The following is a 22,896-nucleotide window of genomic DNA, read 5'->3' as shown; positions in this document are numbered from 1 at the left end:
GATGAGTTTATGTACTTGGGAATCAACAGTTCAGAGTAATGGTGAGTGTTGAAGAGAGGTGAAGAAGAGAGTACAGGCAGGGTGGAATGGGTGGAGAGGAGTGTCTGGAGTGATTTGAAACAGATGGGTACCAGTAAGAGTGAAAGGGAAGGTCTACAAGAGGATAGTGAGACCATCTGTGTTGCATGAGTTGGAGACAGTGGCATTGACAAAAAGGCAGGAGTCAGAGCTGGAAGTGGCAGAGTTAAAGATGTTAAGATTTGCACTGGGTGTGACAAGGATGGACAGGATTAGGAATCAGTATATTAGAGGGTCAGCTCGGTTGGACGGTTTGGAGACAAAGTCAGAGAGCGAGATTGCGTTGGTTTGGACATGTGCTGAGGAGGGATGATGGGTATATTGGGAAAAGGATGTTAAGAATGGAGCTGCCAGGTAAGAGGAAAAGAGGAAGGCCTACGATAAGGTTTATGGATGTGGTGAGAGAGGACATGCAGGTGATTGGTGTGACTGAGCAATATGCAGAGGACAGGAAGAAATGGAAACAAATGGTCCACTGTGGCGACCCCAGACGGGAACAGCTGAAAGAGAAGAAGATCAGTTAGTATTTCTCTCAGGAACTTTTTAGAAACTTATTAATATATTTTATTTATTTATTATTTATTGATATTATAGAATTTTAAGTTATTTATAAAGTTTTTTTACAAATATCTGTGAAAAACATGTTTAATATCTTCATACATATATATGAATATTTATGAGCCCAACAAGAACATCTGATTAGTACATTTTAAATTGTATTTAGGAATTTGATTGGTTTATGTAATCTCGTGGCTGTATTTAAGAAATGATTGTGTTAATTAATGAATTATCTGATGAAGTCCAAGTAGTGTGGACGAAAACGCGAGCTGTGTGATAAGAGCGTTAATGGTGTTTTTGTGTTGCGGAATAAAGCTGAGTTTTTCAAAAAACAGCTGTTTTGTTCACTCCACTAGCCCACAGCACTCTTGTTTGTTTTATTGGTGACTTTTTGAGTGCTTTCACAGTTTTTGTGCTTGGATTTCTCTCAGGAAATCTACCCTGCTGAAAATTTCTAACAAAGCATTTGCCACCTTCTGTGCCTCGAGAGAGGACAGAGCCATCACTTCAGGGTATCAAGTAGCATAATCCACTACCACCAGGATATACTTTTTCCCTGTGGAACTTGGGGTACTTAGAGGCCCCACAATATCCATAGCTGCCCTCTGAAATGGTTCCTCAATCACAGGCAAAGGCATCAAAGGAGCCTTGACCATGTCTCCTGCTTTGCCTACCTTTTGGCACTGCTCACAGGTCCTGCAGAACTCTGTTACATCCCTTACAATCCCAGGCCAATAAAAGTTCTGCATAATATGTCTCTTGGTACGCTTTATGCCTATATCACCTGCAAAAGGAATGTCATGGGCTATGGCTAGAAGTGACAGATGGTAGGCTCTGGGCACTACCAACTGCTGTATTACTTCACCCTCTAGCCCTCCCTCAGGAGTCCACTCTCTATACAGAAACCTTTGTTCCAGTATAAAGCCTTCCCTTTTCCTTGAGAATCAGGTGCCTGCTTAGCTACATCCCTCAAGCCCTGTTATGTAGGGTCTGAAGGCTGAGCCTGTCTCAATTCTACATTTGTGACCCTTCCCAGCTCCCTTTCCACCAGAAGCCCAGTCTGTTCTGACAGCAGTGCCAGACTGTCAGCGTAGGTGCTATCATTAACCTCTGTCCTTACAGTCACCATGTCCACAGGAACATCAGTATCTACCAGCATCTATGGCACACTGCTACAGGGTAGCTCCCTCCCTGAAATAGTCACCTCACCAGCCTCATCTTCAGGTGTGGGGTCTATCTGGGTTTCCCCCAGGATACCTGACCCACATGCCTGTCTCCAAGCCTGACTGCATGTAATTGCATACATACATGGTACTGCATTATCACAATCATTCCCTATCAAGGAATATCTTCAAACACACCTACCTACTTGCTTCCTTTTCCACCTTCCCAATCATAAACTCTGGCCAAAGGTATTTGGAATAGGGTCCCACCTAACACTCTGACTGATGTAGACTTTCCAAGCAAGTACTGCTCTTATTTAACCACTGCAGGCATCACAATGGTTAAGTCAGAGGCTGTGTCTCTCTTAGCAATGGCCTGTCTTCCATCCACTAAGATTGGATACAAACTCCGGTGATAATTTGGTACCCCTGTTTTCTCCAAACAACTTACCACTGGCATGCTGTTATTCCCACTTGTTGGTTCCTTCAACTTTTGTTCCCCACTGTGCCTCAGTGGACATTTGTATGCTACATGGCCATTCTGGTTACATTTAAAACATCTAACCCTTGGTCCTGGTCGTGTATCCGAACTAGTAGCTTCCTCTGTTGCTAGTGTACTCTGTTGGGGTGGTTTAGGCTGCCCACCATGGGTTCCCCTATAACCATGTGCAGCACTGGGTATCCCCTTCTTGTGTAGTAATGCCCTGCATGCTAAGTAGAGATCCCCTTTTCTGCCCAATTCATCTGCAGAGTTACATTCCTGGTCTGCCTCAGGCAAAGTGCTAAGGGCTTGTTCCCCTCACCAAAAGGTCTGCCAGCCTTTCAAAAGTGGTGACCTGACACCCACTCACCCACCTATGAAAATAAATGCTTAACCCACCAGTATAATCACATACACTTTCATGTGCCTTGCTTTCTGCTCATGAAACTTTTTTCTGTAAGCTTCAGGTATTAAAGCATTCTAGTAAGCATTGTTTAACCTCATTATAGTTTAAGCAGACAGTATCAGACAATTTAGAAACAGCAGTTACAGCTTTACCATGGAGTAGGGTGTCAGGAACTGTACTCAGAGTCCTTGGTCAGCATTGTACTGTTTACATACCCTTTCATATACATGAATAAAACTATCAAAATTATCACCCTCTGTAAACTGTGGAAGAAATTTACTGACCTTTATTGCTTCTGGGGTTCAGTTATTCCCTTCCCCATTACCTCCATGACCCTGACAAAGAGTCAGCACCTCCCTATCGTGTTGGCTGTGTCTTTAATTGTCTTTGGCCTCCAAGCATCTGTCTGTCATTTTCTTCAGCCTCCAAATGCCACAGTTTCTCATTTTCTTTGACCTCCAAATGCCACAGTCTCTCTTCTGATTCCAGTTCCAAATGTTGGGCCTCCAGTTCAAGTCTGTTTAATTCTAGATGAATTTTTAACTCCTTTGACGAAAATGTAAACTGTCCTGTTTCTGAAGACTGCATATCCCCATCAGCAGACTGGATGTTTTCCGGGTTGGGAGTCCGTGCTGCAGCTGTGATTAAGGCTCTAATCATTTCCTCTTTAGTCAGGTTGACATGCACCAGTCCTTTGGCTTCACACACCTTGGCCAACTGGTTCTTTGTCAGCTTGCTGTAATCCCCTGCTGACATCCTTGCCACCTGCTTTCCCTGACTGTACTAATTTAACAAAAATAAATAAAACTATTGTGAAAATGAAACTCTGTATGTTTACGTTTTTGCTGCTGAGAGTGCGCACACCTTCAGTGACAACTGCTCACCGGTTACTGAAGTTCAATTAATATCCCACCCAGCTGCTTCCAGTATGTGACATTGTCCCTAGTCTGGGCCAGCAATCAAGGAGACGAGATCCTCACCACTGACTCCAGTGAGGGATGGTCACTAAGAGTAAAGATGGAGTCGCACAGTATTTTTAGATGCAGCTCCCTGCACCAAGCACAATTTCCCTTAAGAGCACACAGGGAGCACTCTCCAGATTTGTGGCTGGACTCTCTTACTCTGTCCAGGCCCACACAAAACTCCACACTGACCTACGTGGAGCGTTGTGTCCCTGTTCCCAGTTGCTGACACACACACACTTGGATATTTGAGTTTTCACACACGCGCGCACACACACACACACACACACACACACACACACACACACACACACACACACACACACACACAGACATGGGAATGGCTGTAACAGATTTCCCAGCTGTGCCCCTTCTGCCCAGGCTTTGAGGTAATTAAGCTGCCACCAGTCAGCTACCCTAATGCTCTGACAAACGGTACCCAACTATACTGTGCAAAATTAATATTAATACTAACAGTTGAGTGTGGCAAAAGCAGCAAGGCTTTCGTGCGTGGCCACACAATCATTTCTAAATTGTCACCAAAATAAGCATAAGTACTCTCAGGATGTTAAAAGCATTCTCTAAAGGACCAGTCACAGTAAAAGGTATTAAAATATTTAATATTAAATAATAAAACTGAAAACAAGTTGTTTACTTAATACAGTAAACAAAGAGTTTCAACCACAGAGATATAAAAAATAACAGTTGGGCAATTTCTCAGTTACAGAAAACAATACTAACTATTGTCACTAGATGTCCCTCTCTCATTAAAGAATGACTGTTCCCAGACTACTCACTAAAGCAAGGCAAGCTGATGTGTCCTGTCTTACCACAGCAAAAGCTAGATGTTCTGTCTCACTATCTCTAAAGGATGACTGAATCGATCTCACGCTACCTTACTGTGTGGATGTGTGAGCTGCATTTATGTCTCTTGTCAGAGATATTTTTTGTCAGATTTATGCTCCTGCGAGGGTTCCAACGAAACTAGATGCTGGTTAGAGGATGACATCACTTCTGGTGACCTGACTTTAGTACAATACACACACACACAGCTTTGCTAAGATCTTTGGCAGCATCTGAAAGCTATAACACAATTTTAGACTGCCCACCCTTCTAGGGTTCTCTGATAAAAATATTCAAGTTTGATCAGTTACAGCAATACAGCCTAATATGCATTTATACATTTTTAACTCCAGTAACTTTACAAACATATTTTTAACACTAGCATCTGTACAAATCAGAGAATCAAATGACATAATTTTTTTTTTTTACAAAACTCCAGCTAGCTATGCTGGCATATGTACACATGTACTACCCTACTCTCCCTGGCACAGATGGCACTACCTCATAACATCACAGGCGTTTTAAAGTCAACTCTGAATAATCTTTATCTACAAGTACTGTCCTTGCTGCTACCACAGATATTTCTCCCAGTTGCTCAAATTTCCACAACAGCTGCTGCATTTTATAACAAGTTAAAAACTCAGTGTTTGTCTGGATTGTCCATACCGGATTTCCTGTTCCAGCAGTGACAGGTATTTTGCTGATGCAACATCCAAGTTTTCTTTAATAAAACCAGTCTCTTTCATAATTTTACCGTTAGTAAAGTCCAGCAAATCATTTTTCTTGTCTTTCTCCTAGGCAGCATAAAACATTAGATTCCCCTTTTAAGCTTTATCTTCCAGTCGAGTCAACTCAGTCTTTATCTGATCAAATCTGCTATCTCTCTGACCATCCTTCTTATGAATCTCCATCATTTGCTGTCTGTTCTGTTGGGCTTCATCACCTACTATCAACCTTGCAGGTAAGTAATACTATCAGTGGTGGCAACTTTATGCCTTTTCATGTTGACAGGAAACACCCCTATCATATTCCACAACTCATTTCATATTGCCTTGAGTCTCTTGATCATCTCACTCACTTTCAGTTTCAACATCTTTGTCTGTCTCTGTGGGTGTCAAGCACTAAATGTCATGCTGACTGAACTCCAAGTCAACAGCTCTTTCACCCTTGATGTGATGTTCTTCGTGTTTCACTGTTGCAGTCATTACGTTTGGGTTATCTGCTTGCAGGTAGCCCTCAGTCGGCCTGATTAACAAAGTCTTGGGTCCTACGTCAGTTGCTGTCTCTTCTTCCATGACGTCAGGTCATCAGGGGTATAAAACATGCAGCCGACGCCATTACATCAGTCTTTCTTCCATGTGGTGCCCGAAGCAGAAGCAGTTCGCAAGTGCCGGTCGGCCGACTCCTGAAATTTTTGTTTTCGAGTTTCAGAACCGAAGTCTTCAACTAAAGCTAAGTACCCCATTGGTGAAACTTTTTCTTGCCCCTTACGATGTCAGTAAAAGTTAATAATTGCATTACTTGTTGAAAGCAAATACCTCATAAAGATTTTCATTTGTACTGTATTCCTTGCCTAGGACCTGACCACGACATACCTTGCTGTCAGTTTTGTGATTTATTTAATCAGCGCACTATCCATCGTCGGTATATTTTCGCCACTAAATATTTCGGTTCTCCATTTAATTATCCAGAAATGTCATCGGTTAGCCATCCGACTACCGGGATTCTAAAAAAACGCAAAGATAAAGACAGAGACAGACCTCCGAGGTCCAAAACTGCTGACGACGCTTCTCCTAAGCCAGTCACCAGTTCGCTGGTACTCAGTGAGGCGCATTTGCAGCCCCTAATACCAGCTACTTCTGATTCGCAGGCCTCTACTGAGACCCATTCGGAGTCCGGTATGCCACGAGATGCTTCAACTGTGGAACCCGTGGATGTCTCTAGAGCCGCTGTGCAAGCACCGGCTTCTGAGGGTGTATTCAGGCCTATGGACTTGCATATTAAACCGATGCCTCCTTCACTTAGGCCTAAATCTCGAAACATTCCTAAAAAAACGATGCCCAGGCCACATGCTCAGGCCTCTATGCCTAAAAACAAATGATAAGAATGGCTGTAGATCTAATAACTCTAATCAGGGGTAGTCAACCCCCTCTTTCTAAGAGGCCTAGGACTGAAGTTGGTTATGAATCTTCTGATCAGGATTCTGTTTTTTCTGATGATCTGGATTTGACCTTATCTACTTATGAGGATTCTTATGCAGAGGACTCCATTCCCTCAACTTCCCCTTCAGAGGATTTTTCTTTTGGGGAAACCTTACATACTCTAAGGGAGCATTTCCAATGGGAAAGCCAGGATTTTTCTGATTCATAAAAGAGGCTTAGGGATTTCTTACTCCTACCTCAGCACAGGCCTTTAGCTATTCCTCCTGTTATAGACATTGTTGCTGATGCTTTTTCAGAATATAGTTTGGCTCCTGATTCCTTGCCTCCTGCTCCCAGAAAACCTGAGAGATACTACAGGGTCCCTGAGTCACACAAGTTCCTTTTTAAAAATCCTATTGCAGATCCAGAGACTGTTTCACAGGGGCTCAAGGGCATTAAGGCCTCTACTGCTAAAAATCCTACCCCTTCTGATAGAGACTCCAGGGCGCTGGATAGATGGGGTAAGTAGGTTTACACTTCTGCAACCTTGGCCATTAGGGCTTTAAACTGCCAGTTTCATATGTTAAAGTATCAGCAACATGTTATTGGATTGCTTAAAAAGAAAATGATGTTGATTCCTGACTGTGTGGAAAATAAAGAATTACAAGATTTAATGCATTCTGCTGAACAAGTTGGAAAAAATACTTTGCAATGTGGTTTTTATTCATTAGAGGCCTCTTGCAGGGTTGCTGTTACTGGGTCTGTGAACAGAAGGCATGCTTGGCTAAAGGAGCAATCTTTGCCTGATCATGTTAAAGCTAAATTGTTGGATGCTCCCTTAAATCAGGACCGCCTGCTTGGCAACAAGGCTGAGGAAGTTCTTAAAAAGATGGAAGATAAAGCTAAATTTATGCAAACTGTTAAAGATTTCTTATAAGTTCAGCCTCCTAGATTTAGTAGGCACTGGCCCTCTAAGAATTGTTCTTTCCAGCCCCTTCCAGTTCTTCTCAAGCCAAACCCAGACACAGCAAAAACCCCAGGTTTCAGTCCCAGGAGACACACAGGACTAAGCAGTGAGGGGCCTCCACTTCCAAATCTGTGAGTAATAAGACTCCCCCCTATGGTAAACTGTCTCAATGACTTCCTTTTAAAATTTCCAAACACTTATCAACTGACTGCCCCTTTGGGGGGAAGATTGCTCTTCATGCAAAGAACTGGGAACTCATTCCCCAGGAAAAATGGGTTTTAAATATAGTGTCCCAGGGATACAGATTTCACTTCCACACGTTGCCAACACCAAGCGGGTGGCCAGACCTACCCCCAAATCAGTGGGCAGAGGCCCAAAAACAAGTACTTTCTCTCTTAAGCATGGGGGCTATTCAACTGGTACCAGAAGAGGAAAAGGGACAAGGTTTCTACTCAAGACTTTTCCTGGTACCCAGAAAAGGAAATTCATGGCATCCTATCCTGGACCTGTCTACTCTAAACACCTTTTTGGAGATTCCAAAATTCAAGATGCTGACTCTTCACCAGTTACTTCCTATGCTAGGCAAAGATGCCTGGTTTGCAACACTAGATTTAAAAGAAGCATACCTGCACATCCCAATCAGGGAATCTTGCAGAAGATACACATGTTTCAAAGCAGGCTACACGCACTATCAGTTCTCTGCACTGCCCTTTGGCTTATCTACTGTGCCCAGGGTATTCAGAAAGTGCCTAGCTCCAATTATTGTATTTTGCAGACAAAAAAAATATTCAAATATACCCATACCTGGACAATTGTCTAATTCAGACATAAAGCCAGGACAATTTGTTGAATCATCTGGCCTTTGTACAAAGGGTTCTAACTTGTCTGGGGTACACCGTAAACGAAAAGAAATCACACCTGGTACCCTGTCAACAAATTATATTCCTGGGAGCAAGATTGAATACAACTTCCCAGATGGCTTACCTCATGCCAGAGAAACAAATTCATTTTGCAACCTACTTCAAACAAGTGGCCACAAAAACCCTGCTATCTGCTAGACAAATACTTTAAGCCTTGGGGTTCATGGCCTCCTGCATTCTTCTATTTCCAAATGCAAGACTGCATATGAGGAAACTACAGTGGTATCTAAAAAGCCTATGGTGTCAACATTCTCAGGATCTAGAAGCAATGATTCCTATCATACCTTGCCTATGCCTAGAATTCCTTTGGTGGGCAGAGGCCTGCCACCAAAACAAGGGACTACCTTTCATACCACCGCCTGCCGCCCAAACCCTAAGAACAGATGCATCAGTCCATGCATGGGGGGCTCACCTGGCAGGGAAGTGCATTCAGAGCAAATGGAACCCAAGTCAAATGCACCTGCATATCAATCAAAAAGAAATGTTAGCTGTACAGAATGCTCTGACAGCCTTCAAGGACCACATTCTTCCAGGACAACTTATGGTAAAGACGGACAACACCACTGTTATGTGGTACATAAACAAGCAGGGGGTACACATTCTTACCCCCTCTGCAGACTAGCCATGGCATTGTGGAACACAGCCTTGAGCTACCAAGTGCACCTACAAGATCAATTCCTGCCAGGAAAATTAAATACACTGGCAGACGGACTAAGCAGAAACCTCATGGACCCACACGAGTGGAAACTGGAACCAAGGATTTTCAACATGTTGACAAGCAAATGGGGGAGCCCAGATATAGACCTGTTTGCCTCTCCCTAGAACTACCAATTGGACAAATTTTGCACAAGGACTCCGCTCAAACAAGCCTGGAAAGTGGATGCTCTGTCCCTCAACTGGAAAAACCTATCAGTCTATGCCTTCCCCCCTCTGCCTCTGCTCTCCAAAGTACTGCTAAAAATCAAACAGGACAAACCAAGGATGATTTTGATTGCTCCAGACTGGCCACGCCAACTCTGGTACCCCCTCCTGCGCAGTGTGTCATGTTTATCCCCATGGCAACTGCCTCTGACTCTTTCCCTGTTGTCTCAGCAGGAGAACGAGATTCTGCACTCTCAGCTTCTAACACACTGAACCTTGCAGCCTGGCTAATTACATATTCTCTCCTTTACCATCCATCAGTAAACATGTGATGGATATCATTTTAGAGGCAAGGAGGCCTAGTACTAGAAAATCTTATGCTGAAAAAATGGAAAAGATTCTGTGCCTGGAACCAATCTCAAGGGATGAGCACAACAGCACCCAGTTTACCTCAGATTTTACAATACTTAACTGAGATGCTTCACAAGGGCCTGTCTTTTTCCTCCATTAAAATCCATGCCTCAGCCATTTCAGTTCATTATAACACAGAACTTCCCTCTTCTCTCATCCGTTGCTCAAGTAGTTCCTCAAAGGGGCCAAAAATTTGAGACCACCCAGGAGAGCTCCAACCCCAGCCTGGGACCTTAACTTTGTTTTGGAGAAACGTACTGTACCTCCTTTCGAGCCAGCTGCTACTGCAGACTTAAAATTTCTTTCTTGGAAAACAGCTTTCCTTTTAGCAATCACTTCAGCTAGAAGGGTATCTGAATTACAGGCCCTTATGGCAGTGGAGCCTTTCATCATCTTTCATGCAGACAGGGTGTCCCTCAGAACCAATCCATCCTTCATGCCCAAGGTGGTATCCAGTGTGGCTCTTAATCAGTCCATTCATTTGCCAACCTTCTTTCCCAGTCCACAGGACAAAGGGGAATGGATACTGCATTCCTTAGATGTGCACAGACAACTTAGATTCTTCTTGGACAGGACTAAACCTCAAAGGAAATCTGAACAACTGCTGGTGGCATTTGATACAGGGGCAGAGGGGAAGGCTATTTCAAAGCAAACCATTTCTAAATGGATAGGCCATTGCATTCATTTCTGCTATAAGCACCATGGAAAACCTATCCCCCAGGGGATCAGACCTCACTCCACCAGGGCTGCATCTACCTCTACAGCCTTTCTCAGAGGCGTCCCTACCAGGGACATCCTAGAAGCTGCTACCTGGAGTTCTGTACATACTTTCACCAAGCATTATCATTTGCCAATTTTCTCTAAATCCAGAGCTGGCTTTGCCACTGCAGTGTTGCAGGGCCTTATAGCTGGTTCTAATGTTATCTAAATTCCTCCTCCCAACCATCTACCCAAATGTAATGACTGCAATAGTGAAACACGATGAACATAGTACAGTTGTGTACACTTGCCATAAATGTAGATGTTCGAGTGTATTCACTGTTGCAGTCCTGGTTACTGTCCCTCCTGCCCCCTAACTTCTTTTGGCTATACCTCTACTTTCCTTTACTATGCTTAAAAGCCTTTTTGGTGTATTTGCTTTTTTACTGGAGGTATATCTTGTACTTTCATATTTATTTGCTCCCCATTAGGGGGGCACCTGACATCTGGGGCAAGAAAAACTGATGTAATGGCATCGGCTGCATGTTTTATACCCCTGATGACCTGACGTCATGGAAGAAGGGACAGCAACCGACGCAGGACCCAAGACTTTGTTAATCAGGCTGACTGAGGGCTACCTGCAAGCAGATAACCCAAATGTAATGACTGCAACAGTGAAGACACTCGAACATCTACATTTGTGGTAAGTTTACACAACTGTGCTTTCCTTATATAGTACACAGTCCATTGCCTGCATGACTACCTGGTAGACAGCACCTTTCCTGTTCTTCTGTTTACCAAAAACTCATCAAGTAGTGACTTCTAGCACTTTTATTAAGTACTTTTGACACAGAACTTGGCATCCCTGAAGCAGCACTACCTGCCCCCCCCCCCCACTCCGTTCCTGCCCAACAACAATGCTTATCTTCAGATTTTATTGAGATCTTAGACAGTAAATTTTGCAAGTTTCAGACAGCACAACAACATTTTCAGTGTCTGCCGTCTGGGCTGTCAACAGCCCTCAGTGTATTTAGCAGATGTTTAGCTCCAGTATTTGCTCATCTGAGAAGGCAAAACATTATTTTCCCCTGTCTAGACAACTACTTGATAAGAGGCAAAGACAATAGAACTCTTAATTCACCACATACACCAATGAGTTTTATTCTTCTATTGCTTGAGAATAACAGTAAAGTGTAAACAATTCTCTGTTCTTATTTTGTATCAGTAACCATTGTTGGGGGCAGTTATAGACTCAAAAGTTGATTCAGTAACAAAGACAAGCAAATGGAGATTCAGCACATCTGGTGGACTTAATTCAGGAACAGATCATGGCATGACAGTTCCTGAAAGCTTTGGGCTCCATGTCTTTTTTTTGCATCATTCTGGTGCTATTTGTCAGGCTTTATATGAAGGAAATATGGTAGCATCTCACAAATCTATGGACCAAGTCTATGACTGTCTAGGAATATTGATTGCAGTTATTCAGTATATGAAGAATTCCTTGGTGGCAAACATGAATTTCACCATAAATGACTCTTGTCCCCTCAGAAATTCATCCATTAAGAGCATATTTTTCCGATTATGCATTAGTAGACCAGTTCAACTGGTTTTTGTACAAGAAGAATGGACTGAGGAAGAAAAGTCCTTCACTTTAATATAAAAGAGATGAAATCAGTATTCAGAGCTCCAATAATTTTTCAGATCAGCTTTATCTATGGCATGTAGAGATTGAGACAGACAGTTTTGCAGTCATGTGAACAAACAAGCTGTAAAGATCTGAGAAAGTTTTTCAGCTCAACCTTCACTTTTAGCAGTACCCATGTGCCAGGCCTGCAGAACCACCTGACGAATGCTAAGAAAAAGAAGAAATTTCATGAATAGAAAGTAAGTCCACACATCTTTATAACATCTTTCTAAAGAAATTGTAGAAATAATGGAGCTCCTAGACGTAGAATTTGTTTGTGAATGGTTCACAACATGATACGAATAATAGAGGCTTTTGCCTTCTGATAGACAAAGACCATGTATGTCATTTCTTTTTTCCCTGTAGTTAAGAAAACACTTAAAACAATATATTTCAAATTCCAGGTCGACCAAGAGACCTAATACAATAAAATCCTTCACAAAAAGTGGAAGAAATTTTTTTTGTGGACTGGGACAGAAGACTTTGACTCACTTCATTGTTCCTTTCAAAGACTGCTAAAATATTTAAGTTTTGTGCTTGATTTTAACACCCCAGTCAGAGTCTATGTATGTACAACATCTGCTTGTGAAGCAACATTTCCCCTCATATTGCAACACACCAATATATTAAAGTCTTTCCTTAACTACTGAAAATAAATATTTCCACTTGAAATTTGGATTTTATGGTGGAGCAGCTCATTATTTCTCTCTTCCGAGCTAAAACAGGGATATTATCGATGTGTGCTAACATTGTAGTTGGGTGTTAACAGATGTAATGGTCTGTTTTCTGTTATTAAAAAAAAACATAAAACTGGTACAAGGCATTTTATTGTGAGAGAAAAGTAATGGGCTAAATGCAAAGGATGCATGCTGTTAATATGTAGTGCAAGTAGATTTAGAAACTGATACAGAACTATAAATCCTGTGCTAGATGCTTTATTACTATCACTGACACTTTTTTCCTGCCATCTTTTGAGACACTTGCTCTTGTTTTATTTATTTGACATTTGTTAACTGGGTTAGTCCATTTGAGCCAATGGCCTGTATTCAGTGGAGACCCGAGGAGAAATGCTCCAACATTCCAAAAAACACAAAGATTACATATTAGGCAGTATACAAAAAATGGAGAAAAGCTCCAGCATTACCAAACAAAAAAAATTGCAAAATACAGAAACTAAGAGAGCAAGTATTTGACTACATAAATATAAATATTAAGCAGAAGTAGTAGCAGTATTGACCTATCTTTACCATGGTATTATATTATTAGTATTGAAATTAATTGTCAGATTATTAAGTTCTGAGTTATAGAAAAGATGTGGAAAATAAAAAAAGAGTGGACATGGAATTACATGTACTTTTGTAAATGGGTAAGTCTTACTGACCATAGATACCAGTTTCAAATTTGATCTTTTTAAATTGCGTGCTGAGAGTTGAAAGGTATGCGAGTTGAAGATACACGGATCTTAAATTATTCTGTAGGGTCTAATTTGTTCTAGTTCATTATCTTAAATGTTATTCCATACTATTGCAAGGACAGGCTTTTAATACAGTTTGTAGTAAATGTCTGATGAGTAGGGCACAGTGCAGTGTTTCCTTTTTTCATGGTCTTTCCAGCTTTGTCTGAGCTTACAGCAGTAGGGATCAGTAGGTCAGCTTTGATTAGGAGTGGGGTTGTCAGTTATATTGCAGGCCCTTTAGTATACTTTGTTGTGTCCTGTCTGTCTTTAACCTGACTCTTTGGCACTTAGATCACCACCAGTAGCTGCTTATGCCACTAGTAATCCTTTACGTCAGCATTATGAATTGCATTAGTCACTTTGTAAATTGTGCTGTATTAAGCAAATGTCCTAATTTTTGTTCATTTTTATTTGCAGTATTTCAACAATTTGGAAAACAGCCTTGTCAGTTTGTTTGTTCTTCTGACAACTGCAAAGTAAGTACTGTTGGTGCCAAACCCAGGATACTTCATGAGTTTCTTTCTTGTTTTCCCCATTTTGCTCTTGTTTGCCTTGTTGAAAAAACTGTAGAATGCTTTAACAAAAATGTATTTCTGATGATATATGTAAGAAATCAGCAGGGGCTGTGTATTCTAGATGATGCCTTTTAATGATTATTAATGACTTATTTTTCAAAGATCCACCTCCCATCTCATGGTTTTCTACTCATTTTACATTAATTTGAAGCTTTATTAAAATGTTTGATTTGGTAAACCACTGGGGTTTATTCTTATCTTCTGGCTGCCAACCTTTCACCTTGTTTATTAGGCTGTTTAGTGTACAGCATTCAGAAGAGCACATTGTTTGTGGCTGCTCTTTTGGGGCATGCAGAATGGTGGATGAAGTATATAAACTTTAATACCCGGCCTTCCTGGCAAGCCATGTGCTATTTTGTATACTGTGAAAGATGTAGAAGCAATGTATTATAATGTATGCGAAGTGTTGTATTTTTGTGCACATTATGCAAAGTCACATATTATTCTATGTACTGTGTAATGTTTTGAATGCTATGGGATGTCTCATGTTGTTCTGTATGCTTTAAGAAGTCTTATTCTTTGTGCTGTGGGAAGTCTTAATATTCTTTATGCTGTTGGCAGCTGTACATTCTGCATGGTGTGTGTAATATTCTGTATAGGTTGAGAAGTCTTGTATTATGCTATATGCAGTTTAAGCAATATATTATTCTGTATGTGAATTCAGTTTATTTTGTATGCTGTGAGAAATCATGTTTATGGGTATATAGGTAAGTACTAGATTAGCTGCCCTTGTGGGACATTTGAAGCCTAGCCAATTTCCCTTTTGATGCTTGAATTAGCCTGTCCTTTTGGATGTTAGATTGGCATTACCTATTCCATCCCATGGTTGATATATTACCGCTTGTGAGAATAACTGGGATCATACCATAGATAATTTGAGGGGACCGATGCAGAGGGTAAAGTATTTAGGAACTGTCTGTGTCCATTAATAGTACAGGGGGCAGGGTAAATTTTTTATTGCTCATCAAAAGATCCAAGTTATGCTTGAATATGGACAGGGATGAGCTTTGTTTCACATGGATGAGGAATCTGTTCCAGAGCAGTGGTGTACTCTGAGTGATATACCTGCCCTTCTAAACCATTCTGTTGATGTTACAGAAGAGGTTTGATCCCTGGACTGAATATTTCTGATGTTATTTGACTTGCTTATGTGCAGCAGGTCAGTAATTATCCGGTCGGAGGATGTCTTGTATGGCAGCTGCTGGTCACTTCTTAGCAGTTCATAGAATAATGAGTATAATGACAGGGCGTTTGGTGGGTTCATGTAGGGGATATTGTTTAGGCCTTTTATCCTTTTAGTAAGGTATCTCTGGGTGTTCGAGTTATTGCATGTGCCTGGATAGATACATGCCAAAGGAGGCATTATACTAATGATTGGCCTAATGAGAGATGAGTAAAGAAGGACAATTAAATCTCTGTATCTCAGTGCAATTTCTTTGTTTATAAGCTGGACTGTATAGAAGGGTTTTTCCTTCGACAATGTACACGTGTTCGAAAGCTAGGTCACTGTCCACATAAATTCCCAAATCCCAAACAAATGGGCCAACTCTTAGGGTTGTACTGTCATTGTGGTAGTTCCCCATGGTATCTGCTTTTCTAAATGATACAGTAATATATTTTTTTGACATTTAGTTTAGTCCATGATTCTGGCACCAATTATTGCTTGGGACAAACCTTCCTGCTGGATAGCTAAGTCATTTGGAGATTCAGTGATTGCTTCTAACTTGCAGTGATAAGCAAACTTAATCAGTCAGAACCATTTGCTGTTTGCTTTTCCTTCAGAGAAGTTGATGCCAAGTAGGAGAGGTCCCAGCACTGAAGCCTGTAAGGCTCCACTGGTGATAGTTCTCTTTGTTGATCTCCTGCAACTTGTCTCTGAGCCATTTGACAATCCATCAGGTGATGTAGGGGTTTATTCCTAGTTTATTTAGCTTTTCTGCTATGCCTGAGTGGGGGATTTTGTCAGAAGCTTTGGCCAAGTTGAGGTATGCAGTGTGTACAATTTTATTTTGGTGACCTTTTCAAAAATGTCTGCCAGGCTGAGTAGGCATTACCTGCCCTTGACAAATACAAAGTAAGACAGCTCTGTTGTTTGGAGGTTCTCTATAGCCTTATTGTTTAGTTCCATGATAAATTTTTCCATGACATTGCATATGAGGCTGTTAAGACTTATGGGTCTGTAATTACCTGGGTCTGGGGTAGTTCCTCCCTTATGTAAAGGAATGACTGTAGCTGTTTTCCATTCACGTTGTACAAAACCTTCATGGAAGCTGAGGTTGAACAGTGTCATTCGGGGGGTGGCTAAGTCATGCTTAATGCTATTTAAGATGCATTAAGATGCATTCAAATCATAACAAAAGTACATAAAAAACTAGGTACCCCCTATAGATGCAAAAATTACCTAATGTTCAATACTAAAGTCACCATTGCAAGAACCCACCTACTCTATGCCTAACCAGCCTAAACAAAGGAGACCTAAACAAATTAACTATCTGTTATAACAAGATGGGTCCAGAGCCGCTGTGCAGGCACTGGCTTCTGAGGGTGTATTCAGGCCTACTGACTTGCATATTAAACCAACGCCATATTCTTTTTCTAGACCTAAAACTCGAACCATGCCTAGGAAACCAACGCCCAGACCGCATGGTCAGGCCTCTATGCCTAAAAAACAAATGATAAGAATGGCTGAAGACCTTATTACTTTAATCAGAAGAAGCCAACCTTCTCACTCTAAGAGACCTAGGACTGAATTTGCTTATGATACTTCTGACCAGGATTCTGAAATTTCTGTCTCCTCTGATGACCAGGATTTACCCTTATCTACCTGTGAGGATTCTGATGCAGAGGACTCTATTCCCTCTGCTTCACCCCCAGAGGATTTTTATTTTGGTGAAACCTTGCATACTCTTAGGGAACATTTTCACTGGGAAAGCCAGGATTACTCTGATTCTAAAAAGAGGCTTAGAGATTTCTTACTCCTGCCCCAACACAGGCCTTTAGCTATCCCTCCTGTGCTGGACATTGTTGACGATGCCTTTTCAGAATCTAACTTGGCCCCTGACTCTTTACCTCCTGCTCCCAGAAAACCTGATCCACTCGCTGTACTTCTACAGTCCAGACTCTTGTGTAGAGTTGCCTTGGGGGGGGGGGGGGCAAGTCTCAAAGTTCACCATGGCATACAAGACAATTACACAGTTTTTAGCTAAGTGTTGGAGCTCAGAAGTCCTCTTTTAGAAAGAGCCCTGTTGGTGGACCAGTCCATATTGGCAAAACTCTTGTGACAAGCCCAGGATCTGCTTTTGAAATGTGCAAGTAGACTGTCCTATTTTGGAACATGGCTTGGTGTTCTGTCATACATTTCTTATTGTTAAAGGAGATGGGTGACATAAAACCCAGACTCAGTGACTTCAATCAGTACAGTAGTTTATGCTTGGTGACACTTTAGTATCTCATTTTTCTGCTGCTGCATGGTGGCTGGATGATGTCACTGGAAATGATGGATACTTTCTGCCAAGATACTGTCTGAGAATCAGTCCACCAACCACACAAACATGTTTCACTCAGCAACACTGCCACAAATGCAACTTCAGTGTATTTTATTGTTTTAGTGCTTCTGTCAGATGCAAAATCCAACTTTTCATTAGAACAAATTTAAAACAGTATTACAAGTACAGATTTATATAGGAAAATGAACCAGTCAAAATTAAAACTATATCATATAATAAAACATTGTATGAATAAATCATAAAATTCTAACTGCGGAAATTACATCATAAATAAATCAAATCCTAGCATTATGTAACTTTAAAAAGTACTAATGGAGATATAATCGTTCAGCCTGGAGGGGTATCGGCTTGTAGGATTAACTGCCATGAGAGTTTGCATATTTCAGCGTATTCTTTCCATATACCGCCATGTGGATTCTTTTTCTGACTTTTCCAAAACAAAAATTTTAAATATTAAAAACAAGTTCATAATTTTGTTTCCTAAAAACACGGATAGCTTTTCCTACATAAAATGCAGGACAACACTGACATTTTCCTAGGTGAATTATATCTGTAGTGCTACAAGTATAACAATCTTTGGCTATAATCACCCCAATATTTTTATTACATCATTTTTCATATTCCTTATTAAAAGGCACTGTGAACAAGAATAATAGCAGAAAGTTCCCGTAAAATCTCATAAGTTTATTACATCCATTTTGACACTCAGGTAATGTTTATAAATTTTTAAACCCCTTAAAAATAAACCTTGGCGAATCACCTACATTTTTTTTACTATTATCATCACATAGGTTAGTACTAAGCTAACTGCCCTTGCAAGCCATTTTAAGCCTAGCCAATTTTCCCTTGTGAGACTCAAACCCTGAACCTTGTGTTTGTAAGGCAAACACCTTAACCATTCGGCCACCCTCCCAGCCCCTAAAAGCATTTAGATACATTTAAGTATAGCTCATAGTTCATAGTTTATTACTAAGCTAACTGCCCTTGGGAGCCATTTCAAGCTTAGCCAATTATCCCTTGTGAGACTCAAACCCTGCACCTTGTGTTTGTAAGGCAAACACCTTAGCCATTAAGCCACCCTCCCAACCCTTTTGCTAATAAATTCCTGTTGTTCCTAATCGTCTCCATAACGGTTATAGAATCATTGGAAAAAGTCAAAACTATTGCTTTTTCATGCCTTCCATTTGGATTGTTATTGTTCAATACAACACCAGAACCCAGTAAAGTTTTATAAATACCTGACATACGCTTATTGCTAACCTCTGTAAAGATAAAATGTAAGAATTTGTTAGGCTGTCCTTCTTTGGTAAACCTCAGTAAAAAAGTTGTTTATCATTAGAAATCATCATAGCATTGTGTACCATTTCAACATCATCAACATCTGCCTTTTTATTTTTCACTTTTTTTTGCATGGCGTACGGTGTCACATCAGCTGTCACTAAACCTGTCTTTATTCACTACCACTCTCTTACCATCTGCGATAGTCATGTTTGACTGTTGCAGGTTTTCTCTCACACAGTCCGTTCATTTCTTTGCTTGATGTCCTCATTTCCTCTTGCCTTCTTCCTATCTGTCCCAAATCAACTTCGCCCGATTGTATACTGCTTTCCTGTATATATGCCTAAGCTACCATAATCTGTTCTCTTTTACATTCTGTGCAGTTGGAGCTACTTGGGCTTCTGCTCTGATGTGCTTATTTCTTTGCCTGTCCTACAGTGTGTATCCTACCAACCTTCTCAGGCGCTTCATCTACATCACGTCTCGCTTCCTCAACTGCTATGCCTTCAATGCCCAGATTTCTGTGCCATACTGTTGTACTGGTCATGCCACTGTTTTGTACACCTTACTTTTCAGTTTCTTGGGCATTCTTCTGTCACACTGACACTCTGTGCCAGTTGACTGCTGCCCCTCTGAGTCTAGCTTTGACCTCTTCACTCAGACTTCCCTTCTCCTCAAACCTTCCCCCAGATACCTGAAGACTGTTAAACCTGTTCCACTGTTTCCCTTCTATCTCATTTTTCAACTTCTTTTGATTTCTGCTGTCTGCTGCCATTACACCAGTCTTATCTGTATGCAGTTTTATCCTGTGTGCCTTCATGTTTGCAATCCATTCCCCTATCATTTGCTGAAGTTCTTGTTCAGAATCTGCTTGTAATGCTATGTCATCTACATACAGCAACTTAATTGATACCTGTTTTCTAATGTAGTCCATCACCAGTATGAACATCAGTGGCCTCAGAGATTATCCCTGATGCAAACTGACTCCCAATGGAGACCCTTCTGTGAGTCTGAGAACTGTTCGCACTTGCATCATTGGGTCCTTGTACATAGCTTGAACTAATCCTACCAATGTTTCTAGGACTTCTAATACAGGGCTGCTGTTAGAAAAATATGTATTAATTTGTGTATTAGTAATATGCTTAGTGCATTCAGAGCCTAAAAGAGTTAACACATTTATTCTATTTCATACTGCATAAATCTGTACAAACTGCAGTTGCCTTTTGACCTTGTACTGTCAGCTAAATCTTGCTTGTGCCTTGGAAATTTTCTGAGAAGCAGATGATTTCTGCTTGCGTTAGGAAAATAATGAATAGAACAATACTGCTTATATGAAACTTAGACAAGAAGTTCCGCTGTGCCATGAGAACATACACAGCTGTAGAAGAAATAGATAATTAGGACAAAGCCTGCTTGAGAATATGAACTGCAATCAGCATTTGCTTGTATCTGTATTAGAAAAGTACCTTGAAAAGTAACAGTGTGCAATAGACGCTTGTAAATGAAGTACTGGTCACCAAGGCTAGGTTGTTTTTCTAAAAAGTTTCTCACAAATCTAGTCATGTCAGCAGAAAAACTGAAGTAACACCTGCTGTAGAACAATGCTTAAAGTTGTGTTTGATTACGTCAGCTTAGAAGGTCATGTCTTGTAAAACATATAAGAATGAACATACTTCCTGTTAGTAGTTAGACAAATCCTTGTATTTGCATGCTTTTGTCTCCTTGCTGCAAGTAAATTAAAGTGCCTTAACTGAACCTTACGTGTATTGGTCTTTGAAGTTTTTTCCTTTGACAGATTGGTCCTTCGGACCGGAAACCTTCACTTCGCCTCGGATCAGACAGACCAGGTGGCTTGAAACTGTACAGGGAAGAAACCACATCGGTTCTTATTATTATTTGAAAAGTCCTCTGACTGAATTGTCGTACAAAAGAGGCCAGCCACTTTCTGATCTGCGACTGAAGGACGGGTTTACTCGAACCAGGTGATCAATTATGAAGGCTCTGGTAAGGTGAATCTACCTTCTTTTCTGCTTTAGATCAGGGACTAGATCTGTATTTTGTTCTGTTAGAGACTTTGTCTATAAGTCAGGGACAGAAAGATTACTGTCTTGTCATAGATCAGGGAAACAGAGCAGGTAGGCAGTCATTCTGAAGAGACTATAAAAATATCCATGGTACCACGTAAAAATAAGGTGTTACGTAACGATTAAAAGGGTAGAACAAAATGGGTAATAATTGTACAAAAAGGTCCCAAAATCCGCCGTTAACCGAAGACGCGAAATACATGCAGTCACAACGTGCTGATAATATTAAATATTACTCGAAATGGGTTAATAAATATGAATTTGATGGTAAATTAGAAAAATCCTCACTTGTCAAACAGCTTAAAACCGATTCTAAAGGTCGGGTAAAAAAGCAACGTCAGTTAGGAATTCCTCAGGCACACAGGTGGATTGAGGAAGTAAACCGAAGGGAACAAAAAAATAATAATTCAAAAGCAATGTTTTTAGATAAGGAGGACAATAATTTAGTAATAGCATCAGCCCCTCCGCCTCCCTTACCAGAATATGAGGCAAGTGAACAAATTAGTCCACCCCTGCGATATACTGCTGTCATTATGAGTAGAGACACTACAAAAGCGAAACCGTTTGTTAGAGATCCCATCGAGACCAGGTCTTGAACACAGGCAGGAAACTCAAAAGGGGACATTGAGTTATATCAAATGTGTAGAAATTCACGATATATGAGTGAAGAAGAAATATGCCCACTTATAGAAGTGCCTAATCCTCAGGCAGGGCAAGAAGGTCAGGACCCAACTTTTCTAGTGTATACCTGGACTCCGGAAGACATCCGGAAAGCCACTGAGGGAATTCCCCATCCAAAAGTTAATTTTAGAAAGTTCCTAGAAGATTTGCAAGGAATGAGGCTGAGTTATAATTTAAACGGAGAAGAGATAGAAAAAGTATTCAGACAAATTGTGGGACCAGATTGGCACATGATTAGTGGCGACTGGAATCCCCGTGATATTCTGCTCAGGCCCCTCCCACATAGCAGCGCAGAGTTAGACAACAGAGTGAAAGATCTTACAGACCGAATCTCTGAGAAATGGAAGCCTAGGGCAGACTGGACTTGCATTAATCAATGCATCCAACAGGAAGGTGAAGCTATTGACCGATATTATGCCAGACTATTAGAATGTTTTAATAACCATTGTGGAATGCAGGTTCCTGAAGATCAGACACACGATTCCCCATATGAGCAGCAGTTAAAGAATGCATTTTTGAAAGGCAGTATTGCACCCATAAGCAGTTTTATTACAAAACACATGGTAGATCATCGTACAAGCAGGTTACAGTCATTGCTTGAATATGCTAGACATGCCGAAAGGCATTTTAATAGCAAAAAGAAAAAGAAAGCCCAAGTATTTTCTGTAGAAGATGGAGCAGAAGTATATGTAGTACAGTCCGGGAAAAAGGGCAAGAAAAATGCCCAGGGAAACAAACAATCTGATCAACGATCAGAGGACTTTGAAGGGCGAAAGAAAATGGGTGAATGTTTTAAATGCGGTAAGAAAGGACACTTGGCAAGGGATTGCAAGAAAATAAGAAGGCAACCACGGAGGATAAGGAGGGTGAGGACTGACTATATGATAGTCAGGAATCCCTAGAAGGGGATAGCAGAGAAGGGACAAATGAGAATGTGATAGAGGGAGTAGAGAATGTGACAGAAGAAATAGAGGAAGTGCAAGAAGTCATGGATAGTAAAGAAAATGAAATATTGGATTTGGCTTTATTGAGCTTAGAGCTCTATTTAGCAGACACAAAACCAGAAGTCACACTCCTGGTAGAAGGGAGGGAAGTCACATTTTTGTGTGACTCGGGGGGCCTCACGGACCCTGATACATCCC

At 41.0% G+C, this 22,896-nt stretch overlaps 1 protein-coding gene across 2 annotated transcripts in view; it reads left to right on the top strand.

Moving 5' to 3' along the window:
- TPCN1 (two pore segment channel 1) overlaps positions 1 to 22,896 on the top strand; it is a 1,721,246-nt gene that overhangs the window by 783,381 nt on the left and 914,969 nt on the right. For both annotated transcript variants that reach the window (XM_044068445.1, XM_044068446.1), the window contains exon 8: positions 14,048 to 14,106. In XM_044068445.1, the coding sequence (XP_043924380.1) occupies positions 14,048 to 14,106 (59 nt within the window). The remainder of the gene's footprint in view (positions 1 to 14,047; positions 14,107 to 22,896) is intronic.

Source organism: Protopterus annectens, chromosome 4.part0 (assembly GCF_019279795.1).
Source record: "Protopterus annectens isolate FY-2018-M chromosome 4.part0, PAN1.0, whole genome shotgun sequence".
Classification (NCBI taxonomy): domain Eukaryota; kingdom Metazoa; phylum Chordata; order Ceratodontiformes; family Protopteridae; genus Protopterus; species Protopterus annectens.
The sequence above is the reverse complement of the archived record's forward strand: the minus strand, read 5'-3'. Positions and strand labels throughout refer to the sequence as shown.